Source organism: Capricornis sumatraensis, chromosome 6 (genome assembly GCF_032405125.1).
Source record: "Capricornis sumatraensis isolate serow.1 chromosome 6, serow.2, whole genome shotgun sequence".
NCBI classification, from domain to species: domain Eukaryota; kingdom Metazoa; phylum Chordata; class Mammalia; order Artiodactyla; family Bovidae; genus Capricornis; species Capricornis sumatraensis.
In genome coordinates, this window is record NC_091074.1 from 59,087,163 (window position 1) to 59,110,484 (window position 23,322).

The window sequence follows — 23,322 nt, forward strand, 5'->3', positions numbered from 1 at the left end:
TCCTAAATTTTGGATCTAATGTCATTAACAACAAAAAATATATAAAGACAAGTTAGTCAATTACAAAGCCAACACTCTGGATGCAGTACAAAAGTTAATTAACTTAATTACTGATACTAATATAACTGAAAACACAAATTGCTTAATTTCTTTAACAATGAAAGACTCATAACATTCCAATTTAATTGTAACAAAGCCATCAACAGAGCAAAATAAAAACAAAGCTAATTAAGAAGGCAGTGTTTCAGCTCATTAGTTATCTCCTTTAAATAGGAAAACCTACTATTAGTCTACAGTTCTCAAACCAGTCTGCACATTTGAGAAACGGGAGGAAGAAGGATTGGTGCTTAAAAAAATAGTTATACCCAAGCCCACCTCAGAACAATTATATGAGAGTCTCTCAAGAGTGGGGCCCATACAAAATCTTTGAAAGTTGTAAGTGCTGATGACTACAAGTCTAGATAATAAGCAATAAACACCATGTCCTCAAAGCAATTCAAAATCAAGAAGTAACAATAAAAAAAAGAAATATAAATTTCTTCTTATCCTAAGAAAGGAGGGGAAGGAATCATCTGCTCAATTCTCTTTGTTCTTTATCCATTACTGATGGCCTAAAGTCAAGTTTAAGAAATATTAACTACTGGAAGTTATACAAACTTACTACCCAAACTGAAATTCTCACTACATTTAGAAACCTCTTTTAAAACTATACCAGGTTTCAGAAAGAACACTATTTTAAGTTTGCACAGATGTTTAAGTCAGCTATTTGTTCAACAAAAAAAGAGTCACTGAAGTGTATTAGAAAGTATTTTATTAATAAGTTATTATAAAACAATATTCATTTCATGTACACAAATTAACTTTTTGGTGCAACAAGAGGAATATCTGAATGTTTCCCACCTATTTCTGTAACTGTCAGAATTACTTTTGTAAAACTGATATCTTCAAATTTAGAACCTACACATACATTTTTCTTAAGAATGCACACATAAAGTACTTCCCCTACAACTGCACTATATCCTTGGCAAATCCCCATTGGGAGGTACAGTAGTGACTACAGGCATTTATCTTTGAAACATCTTTTCCTCATTTTTCAGGTTTGGGAATGATAACACATCAAATATGGAAAATAACTTTTTTCCTTAAGAATACATAAATTCACTTAGAGATGTCTCCACAAGTTGAGAAAAACCCACTTCTTTAGCTCCTTCTGTCAAGACTCCATATCAATCTCAGCCACTTCATTCTTGCCCTGCAGTGCTGTTTCTGTCAGGCTGTCTTCGCTTACATCTTCAATGTCTGCCAGATCAATAGGTGGTAAAGGGTTCCTCCAGTACTGGAAGGTGTTATACTGCCAAAATTCTTCACTGAGCTTTATGAAAAGGAGAGAGATGAAAGCACATCAATGGTCTAGAAAAAGCTGAGGTTTTTCATGAAACCCATTTTTTGTTTTAAAAGCAAACTCACATAAGATTTTGCAGTCTTTAATTCTGCATCTTCAACAAATAAACATCATTAACTCTGCCTAATCAAAGTACTTCATGGGCTCAGTCAAATCCATATTTTCATATTCATGAATTTGTGAAAGTATGTCTTGCTAGTAGTTTAAATTTAAAAGAATCTCCTCCAAGAGCTTCTCTTCCCAGAATTTTCTTCTATTTGTCAACCCAAAAATAATGCCTGAAGATGGTCTTAGAATTTTTTATCTTTCAATGAGGAAAACAATATAAAAAATACACTGAAACATCTTAAAACTTACTTTTGGCCTCTGCCCTGAGGTTTGGAATTTTAATGGGTTGATTTTACATAGGCTAAAATATTTTGACAACCTTCTAAAAAACATTAGAATATAGTAAATAACAAGAAAATCTGAAACTGATCATTTTATTAAACATACCATTTTGTTCAAGACATGACTTTTAACTCAATAAACCAAAACTGATAAATCCAAGTGAGTGCAAGTCCTTTAAAAATTCAACAGCTTATTCTCAAAGGCTATAAAACTGTTCCAAGTAACTATGAAGTAGATGTTCCAAAGAATTTCAAAATTGGCACAAAATTTCAAAAGCATCCCCAAATACATTGTGCATTGCAATTATATACAGATTTCCAAGGTGATCACTTTGAAGGTTAACACCTTTCCTCGATGGGTATCAATATATCTATATATTTAGTCTATTAAGTCGTGTCTGTACTTTAGGTTCATACTTGCTATAGCAGCAGTATCCAACAGAAATATAACAGAAGCCACATATATAATTTAAAAATTTCTGCTACCTTCAGTTAAAAAAAAAAAAAGAATAAAAAGAAACATGGGAAATCAATCCTAAAATTTTACTTGACCTAATAGAGCCAAAAACACTATCATTTCAAGATATAGCCAATATTTTAAAAAATTAATGGGATGTTTTTACATTTTTCTTGTCATAGTAAATGTTTAAAATCTGCCAGGTATTTTACACTTCCAGCACTATTCAGACTAGCCGCATTTCAATGCTCAATAGGCACACGTTGCTAGTTACTTAAATGGAGAGCACCGGACTTTTCAATAAGTTCATTCAGTGCCTTAGACACTAAGGCTTAGCGAATTAAGAGTTCCTCGGGAATTTCTTAACACTGGGATAAAAATTTAATAACCCAAACGATGCCAAGAAAAATTTCATTTTAATTAAGTAAACGGTTAAAAACAATGACCTATTTCTCTATCTTTTAGAAAAAATCTATTGTTTAAATTACCTACTTATAATAAAACACAAATCAAAAAAGATCCCTTAACAAGGTCAGTATAACCTACTAGCTAAGAGCACAAACTTTGCCCACAGGACAGGTCTGCATTTATATGATAACTCCACCACCCATTAACTCTCATCTTGACTGAAGTCTATTTCATCATAGATAAAAAAAGAGACTCTTCGCTCTTGTGCGAATTACGGTCTAGCACTGTAACTGCCAAATATAGCTAGTTATTATATCCCAAGAAGCCTAGGAACCTACATCATTATAAACTAAAATCATACCATTTCTGCTTTCTATTTAAAATATCAATTAATAACAGTAAAGGTCAGCACTGACAGAGTATCGAATCTGCATAAAGTGACCCTAACATGAGAAAATATATGAATATTCATTGAGGTAACACCTGGTTTTTAGTTCTCCAGTTAAGAAAATACCTGAAACAACTCAATAAATACTCTTGAGATTCTAGGACAGAAAATAAGGTACCATCATTCCGCCTAGATTTCATCCTTCATATAGAAAGGACATATTTGAGGAAATTCTTCCTAAATGAGATCCCAAGGATAAGGATAGGGACTTAAGCTCTGAGAACAAGAGGAACAAAGGCAGACATTTGCTGCAGGAACTGAAAAAGCTTTTTAACTTCTACATGTTTTTGCTATATCCTATTTTCCTTTGGCTGTAAGACTCAACACAAAAATCAAGCATCTTTGGTGGCAGTGGGAAAAAAAAGCTGAAGAAAATTAAGTTTGCTCAAAGAAGCAGCTCAAAGAAAAGGACAAAAAAATGGAACATGAGGATTCCTGGGGAAAGAGAACAGAGTCTTTATGAAGAAATCCCTCAAAACAAGCTTGTTCCCTGCTTCAGGCTTATAGTGAGTCCAGGAAGCAGAAAGCTTCTAGATGTAGTCACTGCTGTGGAAGAAGATACAGGTTGCGGCCAGGAGATTCTAAGCAGGTGTCTGCTGTCAATTTACTAAAAAATTCCTTTGCCTACCTGCCATTTTCATTTCCCTTTTATCAATTTGTGGCACACTGCAGTCAGTATACTCTGACTTCAGTCAGGAAAGCCTACGTATGGGTAGGGTAACAGAAACAGTCAATTTCTCAGACTATCCAGTACTTACCTCCATACCAAATAGGTCTGGATGACTATCATCCTAGATTTTTGTTTTTTTCAGGTTTTGCACATTGGTATGACATGATTTAACTGGAAATTGTAATTCTTTATTCTACTTTAAAACTAAGAACTATCATTCAGTCTTAAGCTGACTTAAACATCTAAAAGCAGTTTGAATTTTAAAAGTCTAAATAAGGTTCATTTTCTAAATTCCAAGAAAACCCAGGGTAGAAATAAATACTCATCATAATAATTATATCTAAAGGGTAATTTCCGAAGACCACGGAACAAGATCTTTCAAAACTACTCTATTTTATTGGCAAAGTATTTGATGTATAAGATATTTAGGACAATGGAGAAATGTGGGGCAGATGATATGATGTAGTGGTTAAAGAGAACTTGCTCAAATCTCAGCTCTTCATTTACTTCTTCCACCTGCAAAGCTCCTGGTTCAACCCCTAAGTGCCAAATGCTGCCTGAATTCCTAAGATGAGACCAAAGCTGCCCAATAACACACAATGCCAGTCACAAACATTTAAAATTCTCTAACGGCCATACTTGAGAGTCCCTTGGACTGCAAGGAGATCCAACCATTCCATCCTAAAGGAAATCAATCCTGAATATGCATGGGAAGGGCTGATGCTGAAGCTGAAACTCCAATACTTTGGTCACCTGATTCGAAGAACTGATATTTGAAAAGACCCTGATGCTGGGAAAGACTGAAGGTGAGAGGAGAAGGGGATGACAGAGGATGAAATGGTTGAATGTCATCACCGACTCAATGGACATGAGTTTGAGTAAACTCTGGGAGTTAGTGATGGACAGGGAGGTCTGGCGTGCTGCAGTCCAAACGGTCGCAGAGTCGGACACGACTGAGCGACTGAACTGAACTGACTGAATGGCCATATTTTAAAAGCATGTATTTTATTCAAGCCAGTATCTTCAAATGATTTCAATGTCCAATCAATATAAAATTTTTTAAAATCTTTTAAATCTAGTGTGTATTTTACACTTTGAGCACATCTCAGTTTGAACTAGTCACACCTCAGGTGGTGTGCCATAATTCGAGTGGCTGTCACACCTAAGACAACAGATCTAGACATCTTATGTGCAGATACGGGGCAGGCTCATTTCCCACGGAAGCGGAACTCTCCAAAGATCCTCATACATATGCCTGATGTTGAGAACCAGATTAATTTCCTCATCCTTTTTCATAGTATCAGACTCAACACTGCGTTAAGAATGCCTTTTCCCCGAAATACGGAGGCCCTTCATCTCAACCCAAAGAGCTGTGCCATCCCTTAAAGGACGTCCAACTGGTGGCTACTACACTGGTCACCCTCTTTAGAAAGAAACCGATCACGAATTCCAGAAAACAATCATCGTTAAACCGAAGCAGACGTAATACACCTTTCTCTGAACTTTGTCGCGGAACTTAACTTATTGCGGTTCACGGTCAACGTCTTCACCAAACTCTCCCGTCTGTCATGACCCACGCCCCTGCTTCCCTCTTGGACACCACAAGTGCTGAAGGTGCAAGGCCACGTGCATACCTCACCCAACGGTCTGTCTCCCCCTAGTTTAGCTCAGTGCTCTCTGCCCGTCGTAACAAACCAAGACGCTGCCCAAGGCGAGCTCTAGGGCCCTTGGTGTGTTGCTTCGAGCGGGGGGAAGAGGGTTGTCAGTGTACATTCTCATGGGGAGGACCCCAGCTTTTCATCTTGGGCAGGGGTGTCGTGACAAACGCGACTTTAGAGGGGGACGATAGGTTCCTTCCCGTGACGCGCAGTGCCTGGAAAAGGGTGACCCTTTCTCCCCAAACCCGGCGCCCGCACCCCGTCGGAGCGCCCAGCCCACCACCCGCCCCTACCTGGCGCGGTGCGGCCCCCCAGTCTCCCCGCTGGGACTCTGCGCGCCCCGCCCCATCGTCGCCACCGCCTCTCGGGGGGCGGACACCCCGGGGCTCCTCCCCCGGCCTGCGGGGCCGCACGGGCGGCTGTAGCAGCTGCGACTCGCCGGTCTCCAGGCCGCGGCCCTCACGCTCCGCGCCGTCCTGGGCGCCGGTATCCCCGTCGTCGCGGCGCTTGCTGGGCGAAACCGAAGGCTCCGTCATAGCCCCCGCGTCGATTTTACGCTTTCGGGGCAGCTCGGGGAAGCCGAGGGGCCGCCCGGGATGCGAGGCCCCCGGCGGCGGGATCCAGAGCGGCGGCGACGGCGGCTCCTCGGGAAAGTCGCAGAGCAGGAGCCGCTTCCAAGGCACGTGGAACGTCAGCGGCTCGGCCGCACGGCGCTTGGCCATGGGCCCCGGAGGCTCGGGCGGAGCCCGCCCGGCGCGGGAGGCCGAGTGCTGATAGCTGTGGGGGCGGAAGGCGAGGGCGGAGCGCGCAGCGCGCGAGGGAAGGCGAGGACCGAGTCCAGGCGAGGCCACCGCTGGAAAGTGCAGAGGGCTGAGGGGGCGGGGCAGCCGATCCGGCCCAGCTCGCGCGCGCAGCCCTCGCCGCCGCCGCTGCCGCCTAAGTGCTGCCGGACGTTGGGGAGCAACCGCGAGGCGGCGAAGATTCGAACCTGCGCACAAATGTGCGCGCACGCACTCGCGCAAGCCAGGCAGGGCCGCTGGTTGGTGAAGGCTCGCCGGGGCGAGCTCCCGAGCGCCCCCGCGGCCGGAAGTGCGCGCCCTGGGGCGAGGCGGGCTTATTAAAGGCCCAGTGGCTTTGCAAAGGTTTCAGAGTAGCTGTGTATTCCACTGAGTAGCAGTATTCCACCATTGCTTTCCGATTGAAACTTGAAATTGTTTGGCTTTTAAATTATGTGGGAAGCGCAGCGTTCCTTGCTTGCTCTGAGCGGTGGTCCGAAGTGAGATTCCAAAATCTTTCTTAGAGCAAAACTGTGTGTCTTGTCAAAGGACATGAGAGAATAACAACCTTATTTTTAATAGTTAATAAAAACAGTAACCAAGTAAAGAAAAACGTGAGGAAGAAAATTATGTATAAGTGATTTAAAGGGAGAAACTACTATGATCTAGAGAAAAGTATGCAAGGGAGATAATTGTTCTCTGATGAGTAATTAATTATCCCACGCCCCTACACATCAAGGCTGTTGTGAGAAGTTAGGAGTAACCAATTGTTTATTATAGAAATATAATAAGTAAGGTAGTAAACAGTAGCTTTTCTGTTTGATCTTTGCATTTCCTCCATTTTTCTCTCATCCCCAGCCCCCCTCCCCTCTGGCAACCACCTGTTTGTTCTGTGTATCTATGACTGTTTCTCTATTTGCTCATTTGTTTTTTAGATTCCACATATAAGTAAAACGATACCATATTTATTTCTTTTATTTCACTTTGCATCAGTTCAGTTCAGTTCAGTCGCTCAGCCGTGTTCGACTCTTTGCCACCCCATGAATCGCAGCACGCCAGGCCTCCCTGTCCATCACCATACCTTTTAAATCCATCGATATTGTTGCAAAGGGCAAACTTTCATTCTTTTTCTGGCAGAATAACTTGCCATTTATTATATATATATGGATATATCACAGTGTTTATTCATTCACTTTCGGTGGACATGTAGGTTGTTTTCAGTTTGGGGCTGCTGAGAACATTTATGTGTAAGGCTTTGAATGGACATAATATCTCATGTATCTCATTGTAGTTTATCCCATTGGATTTCCCTAATGACTAATGATATTCAGGATCTTTTAAGTGCTCACTTGCTATCTATATGTCTTCTATAAAATACTCAAATTTTACCCAATTTTAAAATCGTCATTTGCTTTATTTTCCTTCATATTTTTATGCATGTAATTTCATTCATGTTAAATACAGTATTCCACCATATGAATCCATTTAATTGTTGATAAGCATTTGAGTTTTTTAAAATTTTTAAAGATAGTGTACTGTTAACTACAAACAAAGCTAGTGGAGGGATGGAATTCCAGTTGAGCTGTTTCAAATCCTGAAAGATGATGCTGTGAAAGTGCTGCACTCAATATGCCAGCAAATATGGAAAACTCAGCAGTGGCCACAGGACTGGAAAAGGTCAGTTTTCATTCCAATCCCAAAGAAAGGCAAGGCCAAAGAATGCTCAAACTACCGCACAATTGCACTCATCTCACGCCTCGTAAAGTAATGCTCAAAATTCTCCAAGCCAGGCTTCAGCAATATGCGAACCGTGAACTTGGAGATGTTCAAGCTGGTCTTCGAAAAGGCAGAGGAACCAGAGATCAAATTGCCAACATCCACTGGATCATCGAAAAAGGAAGAGTTCCAGAGAAACGTTTCTGCTTTATTGACTATGCCAAAGCCTTTGATTGTGGATCACAATAAACTGTGGAAAAGTCTGAAAGATGGGAATACCAGACCACCTGACCTGCCTCTTGAGAAACCTATATGTAGGTCAGGAAGCAACAGTTAGAACTGGACATGGAACATCAGACTGGTTCCAAATAGGAAAAGGAGTACATCAAGGCTGTATATTGTCACCCTGCTTATTTAACTTATATGCAGAGTACATCATGAGAAACACTGAGCTGGAAGAAGCACAAGCTGGAATCAAGATTGCCAGGAGAAATATCAATAACCTCAGATATGCAGATGACACCACCCTTATGGCAGAAAGTGAAGAGGAACTAAAAGGCCTCTTGATAAAAGTGAAAGAGGAGAGTGAAAAAGTTGGCTTAAAACTCAACATTTAGAAAACTAAGATTATGGCATCTGGTCCCATCACTTCACAGAAAATAGATGGGGAAACAGTGTCAGACTTTATTTTTGGGGGCTTCAAAATCACTTCAGATGGTGATTGCAGCCATTGAAAAGCAGAGACATTACTTTGCCAACAAAGGTCCGTCTAGTCAAGGCTATGGTTTTTCCAGTAGTCATGTATGGATGTGAAAGTTGGACTGTGAAGAACGTTGAGCACCGAAGAATTGATGCTTTTGAACTGTGGTGTTAGAAAAGACTCTTGAGAGTCCCTTGGACTGCAAGGAGATCCAACCAGTCCCTGCTAAAGGAGATCGGTCCTGGGTGTTCTTTGGAAGGAATGATGCTAAAGCTGAAACTCCAATACTTTGGCCACCTCATGCGAAGAAACTCATTGGAAAAGACTCTGATGTTGGGAGGGATTGGGGGCAGGAGGAGAAGGGGACGACAGAGGATGAGATGGCTGGATGGCATCACCGACTCAATGGACATGAGTTTGGGTGAACTCCGGGAGTTGGTGATGGACAGTGAGGCCTGGTGTGCTGCAATTCATAGGGTTGCAAAGAGTCAGACACAACTGAGCGACTGAACTAAACTGAAATGAACATTTGTGTGTGCTCAGTCATGTCCACCTCTTAGATCCCTTAGACTATAGCCTGCCAGGCTCCTTTAGTCCATGGAATTTTCTGGTAAGAATACTGGAGTGGGTTGCCATTTCTTCCTCCAGAGGATCTTTCCGACCCAGGGATCTAGCCCGTGTCTCCGAGTCTCCTGCATTGGCAGGCAGATTCTTTGAGACTTCGGGGAATCCCTGATATGAGCATGTTTCTTCATCAAGGCGCATGTGCAAGAATCTCTGCATGCATGCTTAGTTGCTCAGTCATGTCCGACTCTGTGCAGTCCTATGGACTGTGCCTGCCAGGGTTCTCTGTCCATGGGATTTCCCAGGAAAGAATACTGTAGTGGGTTGCCATTTCCCCCTCTGGGAGATCTTCCCAAAATAGGGATCGAACCCAGGTCTCCTGCGTCTCCTACATTGGCGGGCGGATTCTTTACCACTGAGCCGCCTGTCTCTACAGAATGGAATTCCTGAGTAGTACAGCGTTATGTTTAACTTCACCTGGACTAGCTTCCTAAAGTGCTTTTTACAAGCTTATTCTAGTACTGGATAAGATGCTTTTGTCACATCCTCACCAGTAAACTTAGTATGGTCCTACCTGAGAGTGTGAGATATCTCACTGTGGCCTGTTTGTATTTCCCCAGTGAAACTGGACATCTTTTTACATAGTTTATGGGCCATTCCTGGAGCAGTTATTCTGGCTCTTTACTCTGCATGGTGTGTTGTTGAGTAAGTTCTAAACGTAAATGTGGTCTACATTATCAGCCTTTTCTTTCATTGTTTATCGTTTATGCTCAAGAACTCTCAGCCCGATCCCAGCCAGCCTCTGCTTGGCCCAACTTGGATCTCCAGCTTTTTGTGAAAGGATTGTTAAATTCTTTGCAGCTTTAAAAAGTTGGTATGGTGGTTTTTTCCTAACTGATTTGGAAGAGCTTCTTTTATATTCTGGAAAGCAACGTTCTTATGAGTAGTAGCTGTCGTAAATATTATAAATATTTCCTCCCAGTATGTCTTGTACTTTTTACTGTCTGAAATCTTAATTTTAACATAGTCAAGTTTATCAATGTTTTGTTTTCTGGTTTACACATACTACTTGTTAAGAAGTCCTTTCCTGTTCCAAGTTCTAGACATCTTATGGTTTTATATTTTTGCTTCCATATTTAAATCTTTCATCCATGTGGAACTGATTTGTGTGTATATAGCAGTCAACACATATGGACATCACATTTACTTGTCCACTATGTGCATTCACATATTCATATAGAGGCATACATCAGAGATATTGCAGATACCCCTGCAATAAAGCTAATATCGCAATAAAGTGAGTCACACAAATATTTTGGTTTCCTAGGGCATATGAATGTTATGTTTACACTATACTGTCATCTGTTAAATGTCTTTTAAAATGTGCATACCTTAAAATCAGTGTTTACAGATCACCAGAGCAAAATACAATAATAATGAAAAATTTGAATTAGTGCAAGAATTACCAAAATGACACAAGGACGTGAAGTGAGTAAATACTGTCAGAAAAGTGATGCTGACAGACTTGCTGGACACAAGGGTTGTCACAAAACTTCAACTTGTTAAAAAAAGCAACACACTATTTTCAAAGTGCAATAAAAGGAGGTATGCCTGTATCATATTAATATTTCACAGTACAGAGGACCTCATAAAAACCACTGAACTAGGTGGTATCAATCCTCTTTCACAGATGAGGAAACAAACTCAAGAGTGCTTTGCCCAAGATCACAAATAATAATTCAGGAAAAGTATCTAAGTGCCAGTCCAGTGCTCATACTAATGGCTGTTGCTGGAATTTTCTTCTACTGGTTCCTTTATAATTCGTTTGATTATATAACAAAACCAAAGACCAAGTTTAATAAGTACAAGGCCTAGCATACTCAGAATTCAACTAATCATATTGACTTTCTAGAAGCATATAAAAGGCTAATCCTAGGGTCTAAATGTATTGTTCTCAATTAATTAAAATTCCCGTATCTATGGTTATCCCATGTTAGATGGAAACAAGCAAGCAAATAGTTTCATAGCAATTGTCAGATTTTAATATTCAAGAAAAATTAAGTCCATCATACACATTAAAAATATAGGAAATTTCATGCAGACATGAAGCTTCCAATTCAGCCTTTGTGGTAACTTTTAGAATGAGTTACATATAAATACAGTACATTTTACAATTCCCAAACTTAATAATTTTATACTGTGATTTATACAGCTTCTCTTTATATTTTACATATCTCATCTTGCTCACTTGATTAACATACCCTAGCCTGTACTGCTTCATATTATGGAAATTAAAAAAGAAATGAAAGCAAGCACAATGACCTATCTCCTCCCACTTTATGAAAATAAATGAAAAATCTGTGTATAGTTATTTAAGAAAAATGTTTTAAACTTTAAGGCTTACACACTTTAGTAGCTATTTCTACACATAATACAATATTAAATCCTCCAGTGACACCTCTATTATTGATTGATACCACAATTTTCAAGTTTAGAATATATTAACTACAAAAGCTATAAGGGAAAAAAAGGGATGCAAATTTGTGTAGTATATTTTTAAAACAGCATTCATAATATGGAGGAGAAATCAAGAAACAAATGAAATAACTGATTTCATAATTAACTAAAAGCTGTAATTTAGAAGTACAAATAACATTATTAAAGGATAAAACCTGATAGCAAAAATTTTAAGAAATGCCAACCCATTGGTGTCAACCTGTTTTGCCCTTTCTGAGAAAACCAAAATCATCTGTTTTGATACAAGCTGTTAAAAAGTGAATACTTATCAGTGAATAAAAAGCATTTCTAAATTACAAACAGCATGCATTCCTTTCAATGGCTTTTTAGAAATACTTATGCTCTTTTTAAGTTTCATTCTTTAAAAGAAAATAAGTTCATTTGTTTTTCCCTTGCAATTAATTTCAAGTTCATCCATGTGGTAGGTCAGAATTCCCACTAAATGAACATCTGCCAAGTACTCAGGAACACAAAAAAAGAGAAATAGTTTTTCAGAAACATTCAGTAGATTACATACAGGTGTCCATAACTTGACAAATCAACTTAATGGAATCCTTTATCGCATCATGGGCATAAAGGGCCCAGGCGCTCCTGTAGTGTATGCAGAAAAGATCCTACTGCTAAGATGTCAAATCACAGGACTCCCCTCACCTAACTGACAATAAAGGTGTAAAGATTTATAAATAAGTTTTCCTATGAAAACATGACATTTATGTTACCAGCACATTACTGAGATTAAGTCTATTAAAATTGCCACAGAGGTCACTTTATGTCATCACAACCATCTATGAAAATATTCAATATTACTCCCTTTTCTCCAAGAAAAGGTTAAAACACATTAAATTAGTCACCTATTTATCAAGCTATTGGAAAACAGGGTAATAAACATTAAAAAAATACAAAGGAAAACTCCCTCCAAAAAAGATCTGCTAGAGGTAGAAATTTAAAGCAGCATATACTGTTTTAGCTATAGCTATCAGGGAACAAAATGGATACTAATCTGAAATTATACTAATGGCTGCTGCTTACAATATTAAATACACAGACCATGGGCAGTAATTTATCCCTAAATTTCATAATGAAAATTTCTCCACATTAATACTATCATGACAGTTTTTACTAGTATATAATTGTTTTAACGGAAAAAAAAAAGTGCTTGCTTTTGTAATTCAGGTAATCTAAAGGAAAGACATTATTGTAAACATCTAACTGACAAATTTATAGTTTGAAATCATACATTTCAAATGGGCAGATTTTATTCTTATTTTCCCAGTTTCCTAGCAGTACCTTTAATAAATACTTGTGTGCCTCACTCAGAATGCTGAGATCTCATATATTTCAGTGATCCATGATGAGTATGCTTTCAAAGTGTTCAACTTCGTGTGACCAGAAGACTAATTTGATCCTATAAACTCAGCATTTTGTAAAGATCAAATGTTTGATGCTAACTATATTTTCTAGCTGAGCTAGAAAATAAAATAATTTGAATGATAAAAGGATATACATTTTCTGTATAGATTGCTTAGGTTCCAAGTAAACAAAATCCCAATTCCAGATGTTGGAAGTGACAAAGGATCCTTATGTATGATGCATACAAAACAACAAAAAGGGAGATTTTTATGGATTGCAATACTATAAGTTATTCATATGGCAGACTTAATGGACAGCTTCATGAAGACACTGGAAATAAAGTTTTTTCTACTGAAAGATAATTCTGGGCTTCAAGGAAAAAGTATACTTGAAGACATTTCCTCCATTTTTACTTGTGTAGTACAAATATGCATGGCACAGTATATTTCTGAAAAAGCGATAGACATATTAAGAAAATAGACACTATTTCTAAATTTTGTTAGGAATAAGAAGGCACCACTGATTTGAGGTTGTGTCCTGTCATTATGATAGTTGATTCTGAGTTGTTTATTTCAGCATTTGCTATTAAACTTTTTTCTTGATGATAATCACTTGAGACTGTTATTGTGGTTTACGGACCACAAACAAAACACATTCATAGTAGTATTTCATCATGGATAGATCATTCACAGTATACGTTGACAAGACAGATTCTTTTTCCACCTGAAATGCAAACAGTAATCATAATGATAATGCAAACTACAATGATAGTGCTATTTTAAACATATTCTGTGTATTATTCATTTATTACACACGTACCCTCTAAGATTGGCACTATAAGTAATCTCAGTTTACAAACAACAGGTCACACCTACAGTAAGTGGTGAAACTGGAATTCACGCCCAAGAAGTCTTTAATTCTGGAGCCTGAACTCTAAACTACTATAATATATTGCTTCTTTTTATCTTTAAGAACAAACCTGTTGTTTATTTTTTAAATGAATCGAATGCTTCTAAATAAAACATTAGTCGAAGTATCATGAATTATTATAATCACATAAGGGAAGACCACACAGTACAAATGTACATATAGTAAACAATATCCCTCTTACATCTGACCTCCCATCCCATCTACGTGCAATCTGTCTACAAAAGCCAGTATTATGATAATGGTCAGCTACCACTTATTGAAAGGTGATTACACTAGGTATGACAGTTGTCCACTTACATACACATTATCCCAAATCCTTATAATTCCAAAAGCTAAGAAGTATTATTTTCACTTCATGGGTTAGAAAACAAAAGAGGTTAAGAAGTAAAGCCAGTAACTGCCATGATATCACCATTCCTGTTTGAGTGCTCTGAAAGTTAAACTTTGACAATACTCATTCCATCCTTACCTCTAACTGGAATCCATACTGCAGAACAACATTCTTTATATCCTCATAGCTCAATTCTATGGAAAGTTCATTTGCCAAATTTTCAAAGTGGTACAGCAGAGGACCTATAATTTAAAGATATTATGACACTACTTAAATATAAACATGCACCACTAGCTGTTTAAACTGAACTCCCAAGTTAAGTAATAAGTTGGGCAGAGGATGAAACATAAAAAGGAGAAGTAAAGAACTGTTATATTTGCGAAAGACAAGTATCCCTAAAACTTTGCCATTTGAGTGCCAGGTCTACATTCACAGGGAGTGAGTCCCTCTGGTGTAACAGCCTTGCACTGTGATTCTCCACATCATGGGGTTTACACCTATAACTCTGTAAGTTCCTGAAGGAGTGGCTGAATCACAGAATACCAGGTCCCCAAAATGCAAGGGTATCCTGTACTTCCATAAGTATATGCAAAACTGCAGTTACAAACTATTTTGTGAAAACAGAGAAGGGTCTTCAAGCCAGACTGGGCAGGAAAAAGTAGGGGTAAGGGGGGTTGGAGAGTTATAGGCATGGCTTCCTGGAAAGAAAAGGTGATACTAGAGCTGGCTTTTTTTTTTTTTTTTTGGCTGTGCTGCACGGCCTGTGGGATCCTAGTTCCTCAACCAGTGATCGAACCCAGGCCACCACAGTATAAATGTTCCAAGTCCTAATCAATGGACCACCTAAAGCTGGCTTTTTTAAAGCACAGTTAATATTCCAGCTCTAACACCAACTAATTCTCCCCCATCTGTAACATGACTTTAATGTGATATAACACACCATGCATACAGAGGTGCTAGGTTAACCACAACTATTACAACTTTTAAAAATGACATCCCCCCTTTACTATTCTCTCACTCTGGATATCCAAGGAACTGTTATCTGACTCAAACCAGATATTTCATTCTTTTAAATCTCACATTTTGCCCAATCTATCCACTTCATCCAGGTAACATTATCATTCCACAGTTATACTAAGGGACTAGACAATCTTTTTACTTTCATTGGGTTAATTCTAAATCCTGAGACCAACTCACACACCCCCACCCAACCCCACTCCTCTTACCATGTGTTAATAGACACAAGAGGGAAAAGCAACAAAGACAAAATTGCTGTTCCCAAACTGCTGACCACTCTGTGGAACTTAGTAAGGGTTAAAAGGTTTTTCTTTTTTTTTTACTGTACATAAACCACTAGAATAAAATAACTATAATTTATATATTAGTGTTCTTTTCAAAAGATAGTGATGATTCCCCACCAAACTACTCTATCAAAGTTAAGTTCCTGTTAAATTTTATTAGTACTAGTAAAAATGGAAGGTGCTACCATTTACTGAGCACCTGTTGTATCCAAGATCATCCCAAAGCTTTTGAAGCATTCTTTTATTAAAGAATGCAGAGCCTGACAGCCAAGTATCTCCAGTACTAAAGCATATGCTGTTCCTCCTCTATTATTTGAAGAACCTCCAACAATACTGTTTTATAACATTTACATAAACACATTCCTATACTTCTTACAGACTCAGACCATATTTTACTTCTACTAACGTTGTGTTTCATTACAAGCTACATGAACAAAGGAACATGTCTTATGTTTCTTTTTAATCCACTATAATGCCCAGCATAGCACTGAATGTAGTTAATCATCTGTAATTTTACCACCTGAAGACAACCATTACAGTTGCTTTGTATTTTTCAGTCTCCTATTACAAATGGTACTTCAACAAACATATCTGCTTATATTTCAGAGATATATTACAAAGACATGCCTTGCAGTGGAGTTTCTAGGTCAAAGAGAGTAAGTATTTTTACTAACTTGATTCAGACTGCCAAAATGCTTTCCAATAGAGACATAGTACTTTTCACTCACAATTGCAATTAAGTACTTGTTTTAACACCTTACTTAACAAGGGGCAGGAATGCAATGGTACAGTCACTCTGGAAAACTGGTTGGCGGTTTGTTGTAAAGTTATACATGCATGTTCCACATATGACCCAGCAATTCCACCAGTAGGAATGAAACCTTGTGGCTACACAAAGGTTTATAGCAACTTTATTCATAATCATGATCATTTGGGAACAACCCAAATGTCCATCAGCCAGTCAAAGAATAAACAGAATGTAGTATATCCATACAATGAAATAATACTCAGTGATAAAAAGAAAAAAGCCACTGGTACATGCAACAAAATGGATGAATTTCAAAAGCATTATGCTAAGTGAAGCATGCCAGACACAAAAAGCAACTTACTGTATGATTCTATTTATATGGTTTTCTGGAAAGTGAGAACTATAATAACATAAAACAGAGCACTACCTGCCAGATACTGAAGATGAGAGAACTGACTACGAAGGATCAGAAGAGACCTTTTTCGGGCAAGTGATAGAAATGTTCCCTACCTTGATAGATGTAATGGCTGCATGATTATCGAGCTTCCAAAATATTTCAAGTTATACATTTCAAAAAAGTGAATTTATTATATGTCAACTATATCCCTCCTCAAAAAATCTAAATTATAAAGAAAAAACACACTAAGTATTTTTATTAAACTAAGTATTTGCTAACTTGGCAAGAGGAAAATGATAGGCCATGCATAATTTCATCTGCATTTCCTTGAGACCGAGCAGTTTTTCACATTTATTATATTCATTCTTTACTATTTTTAACTTTTTATTCTTTTAATTTACTTTATGGCCATGCCACAAGGCATGCAAGATGTGAGTTCACCAACAGGGATTGAACCTGCGCCCCCTGCAGTGGAAGAACAAAGTCTTAACCACTGGACCACCAAGGAAGTCCCCAGCTCATTCTTTAAAGGAAAGTTTATCAAGCACCAAGCAAATGCCTGGCACTGAATATATAAAGATGAATAAAACACTATCACAATCCTGAAGGAGTTGTTTTCTCAATTCTCCTGTCTCTTCACATTTTTAAAATTTTTTTATTGAAGGATAATTGCTTTACAGAATTTTGCTGTTTTCTGTCAAGCCTCAACATGAATCAGCCATAGGTATACATATGTCCCCTCCCTTTTGAAACTCCCTCCAAATGCCACCCCTCTAGGTTGATACAGAGCCCCTGTTTGAGTTTCCTGAGTCACACAGCAAATTCCCGTTGGCTATCTATTCTACATATGGTAATATAAGTTTCCATGTTTCTCTTTCCATATATCTCACGGTCTCCCCATGTCCTAAGTCTATTCTCTATGTCTGTTTCTCCATTGCTGCCCTGTAAATAAATTCTTCAGAGCCATTTTTCTAGATTCTGTATATGTGCGTTAGAATACAATGTTTATCTTTTTCTGACTCACTTCACTCACTTCACCTAGGTTCTAGGTTCATCCACCTCATCAGAACTGACTCAAATGCGTTTTTTAACAGCTGAGTAATATTCCATTGTGTATATGTACCACAACTTCTTTATCCGTTCATCTGTCAATGGGCATCTAGGTTGCTTCCATGTTCTAACTATTGTAAATAGTGCTGCAATGAACAATAGGATACATGTGTCTTTTTCAACTCTGGTTTCCTCAGGGTATATGCCTAGGAGTGGGATTGCTGGGTCATATGGTGGTTTTATTCCTAGTTTCTTAAGGAATCTCCATACTGTCTTCCATAGTGTATCAATTTGTATCCCCACCAACAGTACAAGAGCATTCCCTTTTCTCCACACCCTCTCCAGCATTTATTATTTGTGGACTTTTTGATGATGGCCACTCTGACCGGTGTGAGGTGATATCTCATTGTGGTTTTGATTTGCATTTCTCTAATAATGAGCGATGTTGAGCATCTTTTCATGTGTTTGTCAGCCATCCGTATGTCTTCTTTGGAGAAATGTCTGTTTAGGTCTTTACCCCACTTTTTCACTGGGTTGTTTGTTTTTCTGGTACTGAGTTGTATGAGCTACTTGTATATTTTAGAAATTAATCCTTTGTCAGTTGTTTCATTTGCTATTATTTTCTCCCATTCCTAGGGTTGTCTTTTCACCGTGCTTATAATTTCCTTTCCTATGCAAAAGCTTTTAAGTTTAATTAGGTCCCACTTGTTTACTTTTGTTTTTATTTCCATTACCCTAGGAGGTGGGTGATAGAGGATCTTGCTTTGATTAATGTCATCAAGTGTTCTGCCTCTGTTTTCCTCTAAGAGTTTTATAGTTTCTGTTCTTACATTTAGGTTTTTAATCCATTTTGTCTTCACATTTTTTTAATGGCAATAACAGAAGCAAAGAAACATTTTTTCCTTGACTGTAAGTATAATGTAAGCTCAATAACAGAAAGGTAAAATAATATGAATAACATAAAATCAAACCCATGTCTAATCCTAGTAAACACAGATAACCACTTGAAAACTTAAAAGTATCTCCTTGTAGTCTTTCCTTGATGCATAAGAATGAGATATTACATGTACAGTTTTGCATCTTATAGCCCAGGGAAACAAACAACTATAAGCAAGAGCCAGCAGGAACAAGAGAAGGCAGAGGCTGACCTGCAAAGATGTGAGATATTACAATTATCGTACAAAATACACTATTTTCAGAGAAGTAAAGACTATTGAGAAAACATATGCAGAGAACAGAACATTCTTAAATGGCATGCTGCTGCTGCTGCTAAGTTGCTTCAGTTGTGTCCGACTCTGTGCGATCCCACAGACCGCAGCCCACCAGGCTCCCCCGTCCCTGGGATTCTAAAGGCAAGAACACTGGAGTGGGTTGCCATTTCCTTCTCCAATGCATGAAAGTGAAAATTGAAAGTGAAGTCGCTCAGTCATATCCGACTCTTAGCGACCCCATGGACTGCAGCCTACCAGGCTCCTCCACCCATGGGATTTTCCAGGCAAGAGTACTGGAGTGGGGTGCTATTGCCTTCTCCGTCTTAAATGGCATAGCTAACCAAAAACATACAAACAAAATAATAAAAATAACCTCACACACACACACACAAAGTCCCCACCAAAAAGAAATGAAACAGATGTTAGACACAGTGAAAGAAAAAAATTGTGAACGGGAAGACAGGTCAGAATAAAGTGCCTAGAATGCAGGACAGACAGAACAAAACAAGAAAAAAAATAGCAAATAAAGCAAAGTGAAAGCTTTGTGAGTGAGAAGGTCTTTAGTACATTTGACTGCATTTCCAGAAGAAGAGAAAAAGAATGTGGGAGAGGAGGTATACAAAGAAACAATAACTGTTATTATTTATTTTGATGCTACGCTTGTCTCATATTGGCAAGTGGAGATCTGTTTTAAGCTAAGATTTTTCAGAACTGATGAAAAAATTTTTTACAGACTCAGGTAGCCCAACAAACTATAGTTTTTAAAAAGAACAATTCACACCTGCATATAATATTGAGCCTGAAAAAAACTACAAAGTGAAAATCTTAAAAAACAAAACTGATTAATCAAAGAAGCAACAATTAAAATAGTTGAATTCTAAACAACAAAAACAGAAGCTGCTGGAATGACGTCTTAAATGTGCTGAAAGCTATATGCCAACTTTGTACTCCATACCTAGAGTCGCTATGGAACTAGAAGTATCAGCATAAACTCATGGTCTATAAACATGAACTCATGTTTATAGACATAGAAGGATACATACATATAATTATAAAAGGGCCTAGAAGCAACACCATGACAGTGGGAGAATCCAGAATTTTGTTTCTACATACCATTCCCCATTAAAAAGAACCAGGAATCCTTGGAAAAACTGGCTGATCTCAGGCAGAAAAAGTGAAGATGAGCCCAGAATACCTAGTTATGCCAGAAAGAAGATGCTCAGACAATGGCAGGGATATGTCAAAAGGACACAGGAGCCAGCTTGAAGGAGATCCCATTTTACTGAATCTGGGATAAGTTGATTTAAATCATTTATATGCTTAAGGTTCTAAAAGTTCCAGTTAAGAGACAGTGATTATTAGACTAGATGAAGTGAAGTGGAAGCCCCTCATATGTGTAAAACTCTTTGTGACCCCAGGGACTATACAGTCCATGGAATTTTCCAGGTCAGAATACTAGAGTGGGTAGCCGTTCCCTTCTCCAGGGTATCTTCCCAACCCAGGGATTGAACCCAGGTCTCCCTCATTGCAGGTGGATTCTTTACCAGCTGAGTCACCAGGGAAGCAAAATTTAACTATATGTTGTATATAAGAGATACATCTAAAACATAAAGATACAGTAAGGATTTAAGGGAAAAAGATCCACCATACAATTATTTAAAAGCTCGTAACTATATTAATATGCCCACTTAAAGAAACATGGTTTACATCCATGCAAAACAGACAGCTGGTACCCAAACCCCAGCAAAAAGCTTTATAGGCAGGGTAGGGAGGTGTGGGTAGAAGTAGGGTAACTGGTGGTCACAGTCCAATCATTTTCCAATGCAGACTTTTAATTGATCCTCTTCTTTTCTGTCCTATATTTCATCCTCACTCTTTATTAGGCCATGCTTTCATAAATTCTGCTTCTTTTCCATTCACTTTTTCCAGTGAATTAAACTTCTGGTCTCCTGGCTGAGCATGGTCTGGAAATGCACATAAGGTGGCTGTCTTGGAGGAGGTCAGCTATTCCCTACATATAGACTTTCAATTTATGTTTGTTTCATTTGGTGTCTCATTTTCTACGGTTATTCCAGGTCAACTGGCTGTATTCACATTGGTTTCTTTGCAGAACTTATCCACCTACCCTATCTTCTGAAATATTGTTACATTCTTTTGTCCCCTGATGACATCCTGCCATTCTTTATCCATGTTTATAACTTTTTATGAACTATTAACATGATCTCAATGAGGAACTAATGTATGTGTCCAATGTGTCCAATCATATACCTTTCATAGGCAATCTCTCATGTTTTTAAAAATTCTGTAGCTTTACAGTGCTTTAAACTCTAATAGGCTCCATTTCTTATTACAAAGATCTCCTCTGGTACTTTAACTTGTTAATTCTTCCAGATGAAGGTAGATTCACTTTGATAACTGCCTGCCTTCCACTATCCAACTATGTATCAAGGCAAGTGTACCCACACAGACACATACACAAACACACTTCTGCACCCCCACTTTTAAAACTAAATTACATATAAACGCATTTAAGGGGTACTAGTCACCATGAAAAATCGAAAAACAGGATGCATAGGCATTTTTTCTGCATTTTGCAAAATCAGAGCCTTTCCCAAAGAATGTATACATACATAACAGTTCCCTTGAAAAGCTCACTAGTTCTCCCAAACCTGGAAAGCATTCAAGTGAGTACTTTAAACACCCCTCAGAGCATTTTATAAGTTAATAATATTCCCAACTCTAATTTCATACACTGTGGCAAATTTTTCATTATAATTTAACTTCCAATATAACTTTTTGGTACTCCAGAATGGCTAGTGGGCATATTTCTCATTACATATGAATATACTGACATTCTGGTCTATATAAGCATCAGTTCAGTTCAGTTCAGTTGCTCAGTCATGTCCGACTCTTTGCAACCCCATGAACTGCAGCACGCCAGGCCTCCCTGTCCATCACCAACTCCCAGAGTTTACACAAACTCATGTCCATTGAGTCGGTGATGCCATCCAACCATCTCATCCTGTCATCCCCTTCTCATCCTGCCCTCAATCTTTCCCAGCATCAGGGTCTTTCAAATGAGTCAGTTCTGTGCATTAGGTGGCCAAACAAAGTATTGGAGTTTCAGCTTCAGCCCTTCCAACGAATATTCAGGCAGGACTGATTTCCTTTAGGATGGATTAGTTGGATCTCCTTGCAGTTCAAGGGACTCTCAGGAGTCTTCTCCATCACCACAGTTCAAAAGCATCAATTCTTCGGCGCTCAGCTTTCTCTGTAGTCCAACATTCACGTCCATACATGACTACTGGAAAAATCATAGCCTTGACTAGATGGACCTTTGTTGGCAAAGTAATGTCTCTGCTTTTTAATATGCTGTGTAGGTAGGTCATAACTTTTCTTCTAAGGAGTAAGCATCTTTTAATTTCATGGCTGCAGTCACCATCTGCAGTGATTTTGGAGCCCCCAAAAATAAAGTCTGTCACTATTTCCACATCTATTTGCCATGAAGTGATGGGAGTAGATGCCATGACCTTAGTTTTCTGAATGTTGAGCTTTAAGCCAACTTTTTCACTCTCTTCTTTCACTTTCATCAAGAGGCTCTTTTGTTCTTCACTTTCTGCCGTAAAGGTGGTGTCATCTGCATAAGTTAGACTGAAACTGTCCCCAAGGGGCTAGGGACACATTCTCAGTTTACAGATGAAACTACTTTTCCAAGTCCACATGACTGAAGCCCAAACCACAGGAATGTTATGAATTTACCAATGTAAATGCCATTTTATCATCATGTCTTTTAGCAGCCAGTCAATCTTCTGTGGCATCTGAAAATTACTTTCATCCTTATTTCAAATTCTAAAACAATACATCCATTCATACACGTAACAGTTAACTCCAAGTAAGGAAGAAGCACTAGATTCCTACCCTTGTGAAACTTAGAAAATAGTAGAGGAAACAAAATGATGAGTGACTACACCACAATGCATTAAACGCTGACAGACTTGTCAGATCTAAAAGAGAAATAACATAATATTTAACCCAATATGAAAGGATCTCCTGAGCAGAGTGTTAAAGAGCACACATAGGGAAGAGCCAAATGAAAATCGAGAGGAAAGAGAAAGGGCTTTCTAGGTCAGAAGACTAGTACCTGAGGTCAGGACAAGGAATGGCAGTCAAAACAAAACAAAACAAAAATAAATGAAGCTGAGACACAAGACAGAAGAGAGATCCCAAAAGGCACTGTACACATCCAGAAGGGTTTAGGTTACCAACAAAGCTAGACTTTTATGCAGGAGAGATCTGATA

The 23,322-nt window shown here is 38.5% G+C and overlaps 2 protein-coding genes across 2 annotated transcripts in view; both read right to left on the reverse strand.

Annotated features, from left to right (window-relative positions):
- Window positions 1-906: 906 nt before the first annotated feature.
- On the reverse strand, window positions 907-6,283 carry C6H9orf40 (chromosome 6 C9orf40 homolog). Its single transcript, XM_068974597.1, has 2 exons — window positions 5,726-6,283; window positions 907-1,372 (listed from the first exon to the last, which is right to left on the reverse strand). The coding sequence occupies exons 1-2, from the start codon at window positions 6,152-6,154 to the stop codon at window positions 1,214-1,216; spliced, it is 588 nt and encodes a 195-aa protein (XP_068830698.1). The 5' UTR covers window positions 6,155-6,283; the 3' UTR covers window positions 907-1,213.
- A 4,952-nt stretch (window positions 6,284-11,235) lies between these two features.
- Window positions 11,236-23,322, reverse strand: part of CARNMT1 (carnosine N-methyltransferase 1) — a 38,754-nt gene continuing 26,667 nt past the window's right edge. The window contains exons 7-8 of the mRNA XM_068974317.1: window positions 14,455-14,558; window positions 11,236-13,778 (exon numbers count right to left, since the gene is read on the reverse strand). Of these exons, the coding sequence (XP_068830418.1) occupies window positions 13,677-13,778; window positions 14,455-14,558 (206 nt within the window). The 3' untranslated portion in view covers window positions 11,236-13,676. The remainder of the gene's footprint in view (window positions 13,779-14,454; window positions 14,559-23,322) is intronic.

Coding starts and splice junctions, on each gene's coding strand:
- C6H9orf40 (XM_068974597.1), bottom strand. CDS start 6,154: ATGGCCAAGCGCCGTGCGGCCGAGCCGCTGACGTTCCACGTGCCTTGG. Junction 1,373..5,725: donor GGGGGGCCGCACCGCGCCAG/GTAGGGGCGGGT, acceptor CTTTTCATAAAG/CTCAGTGAAGAATTTTGGCA.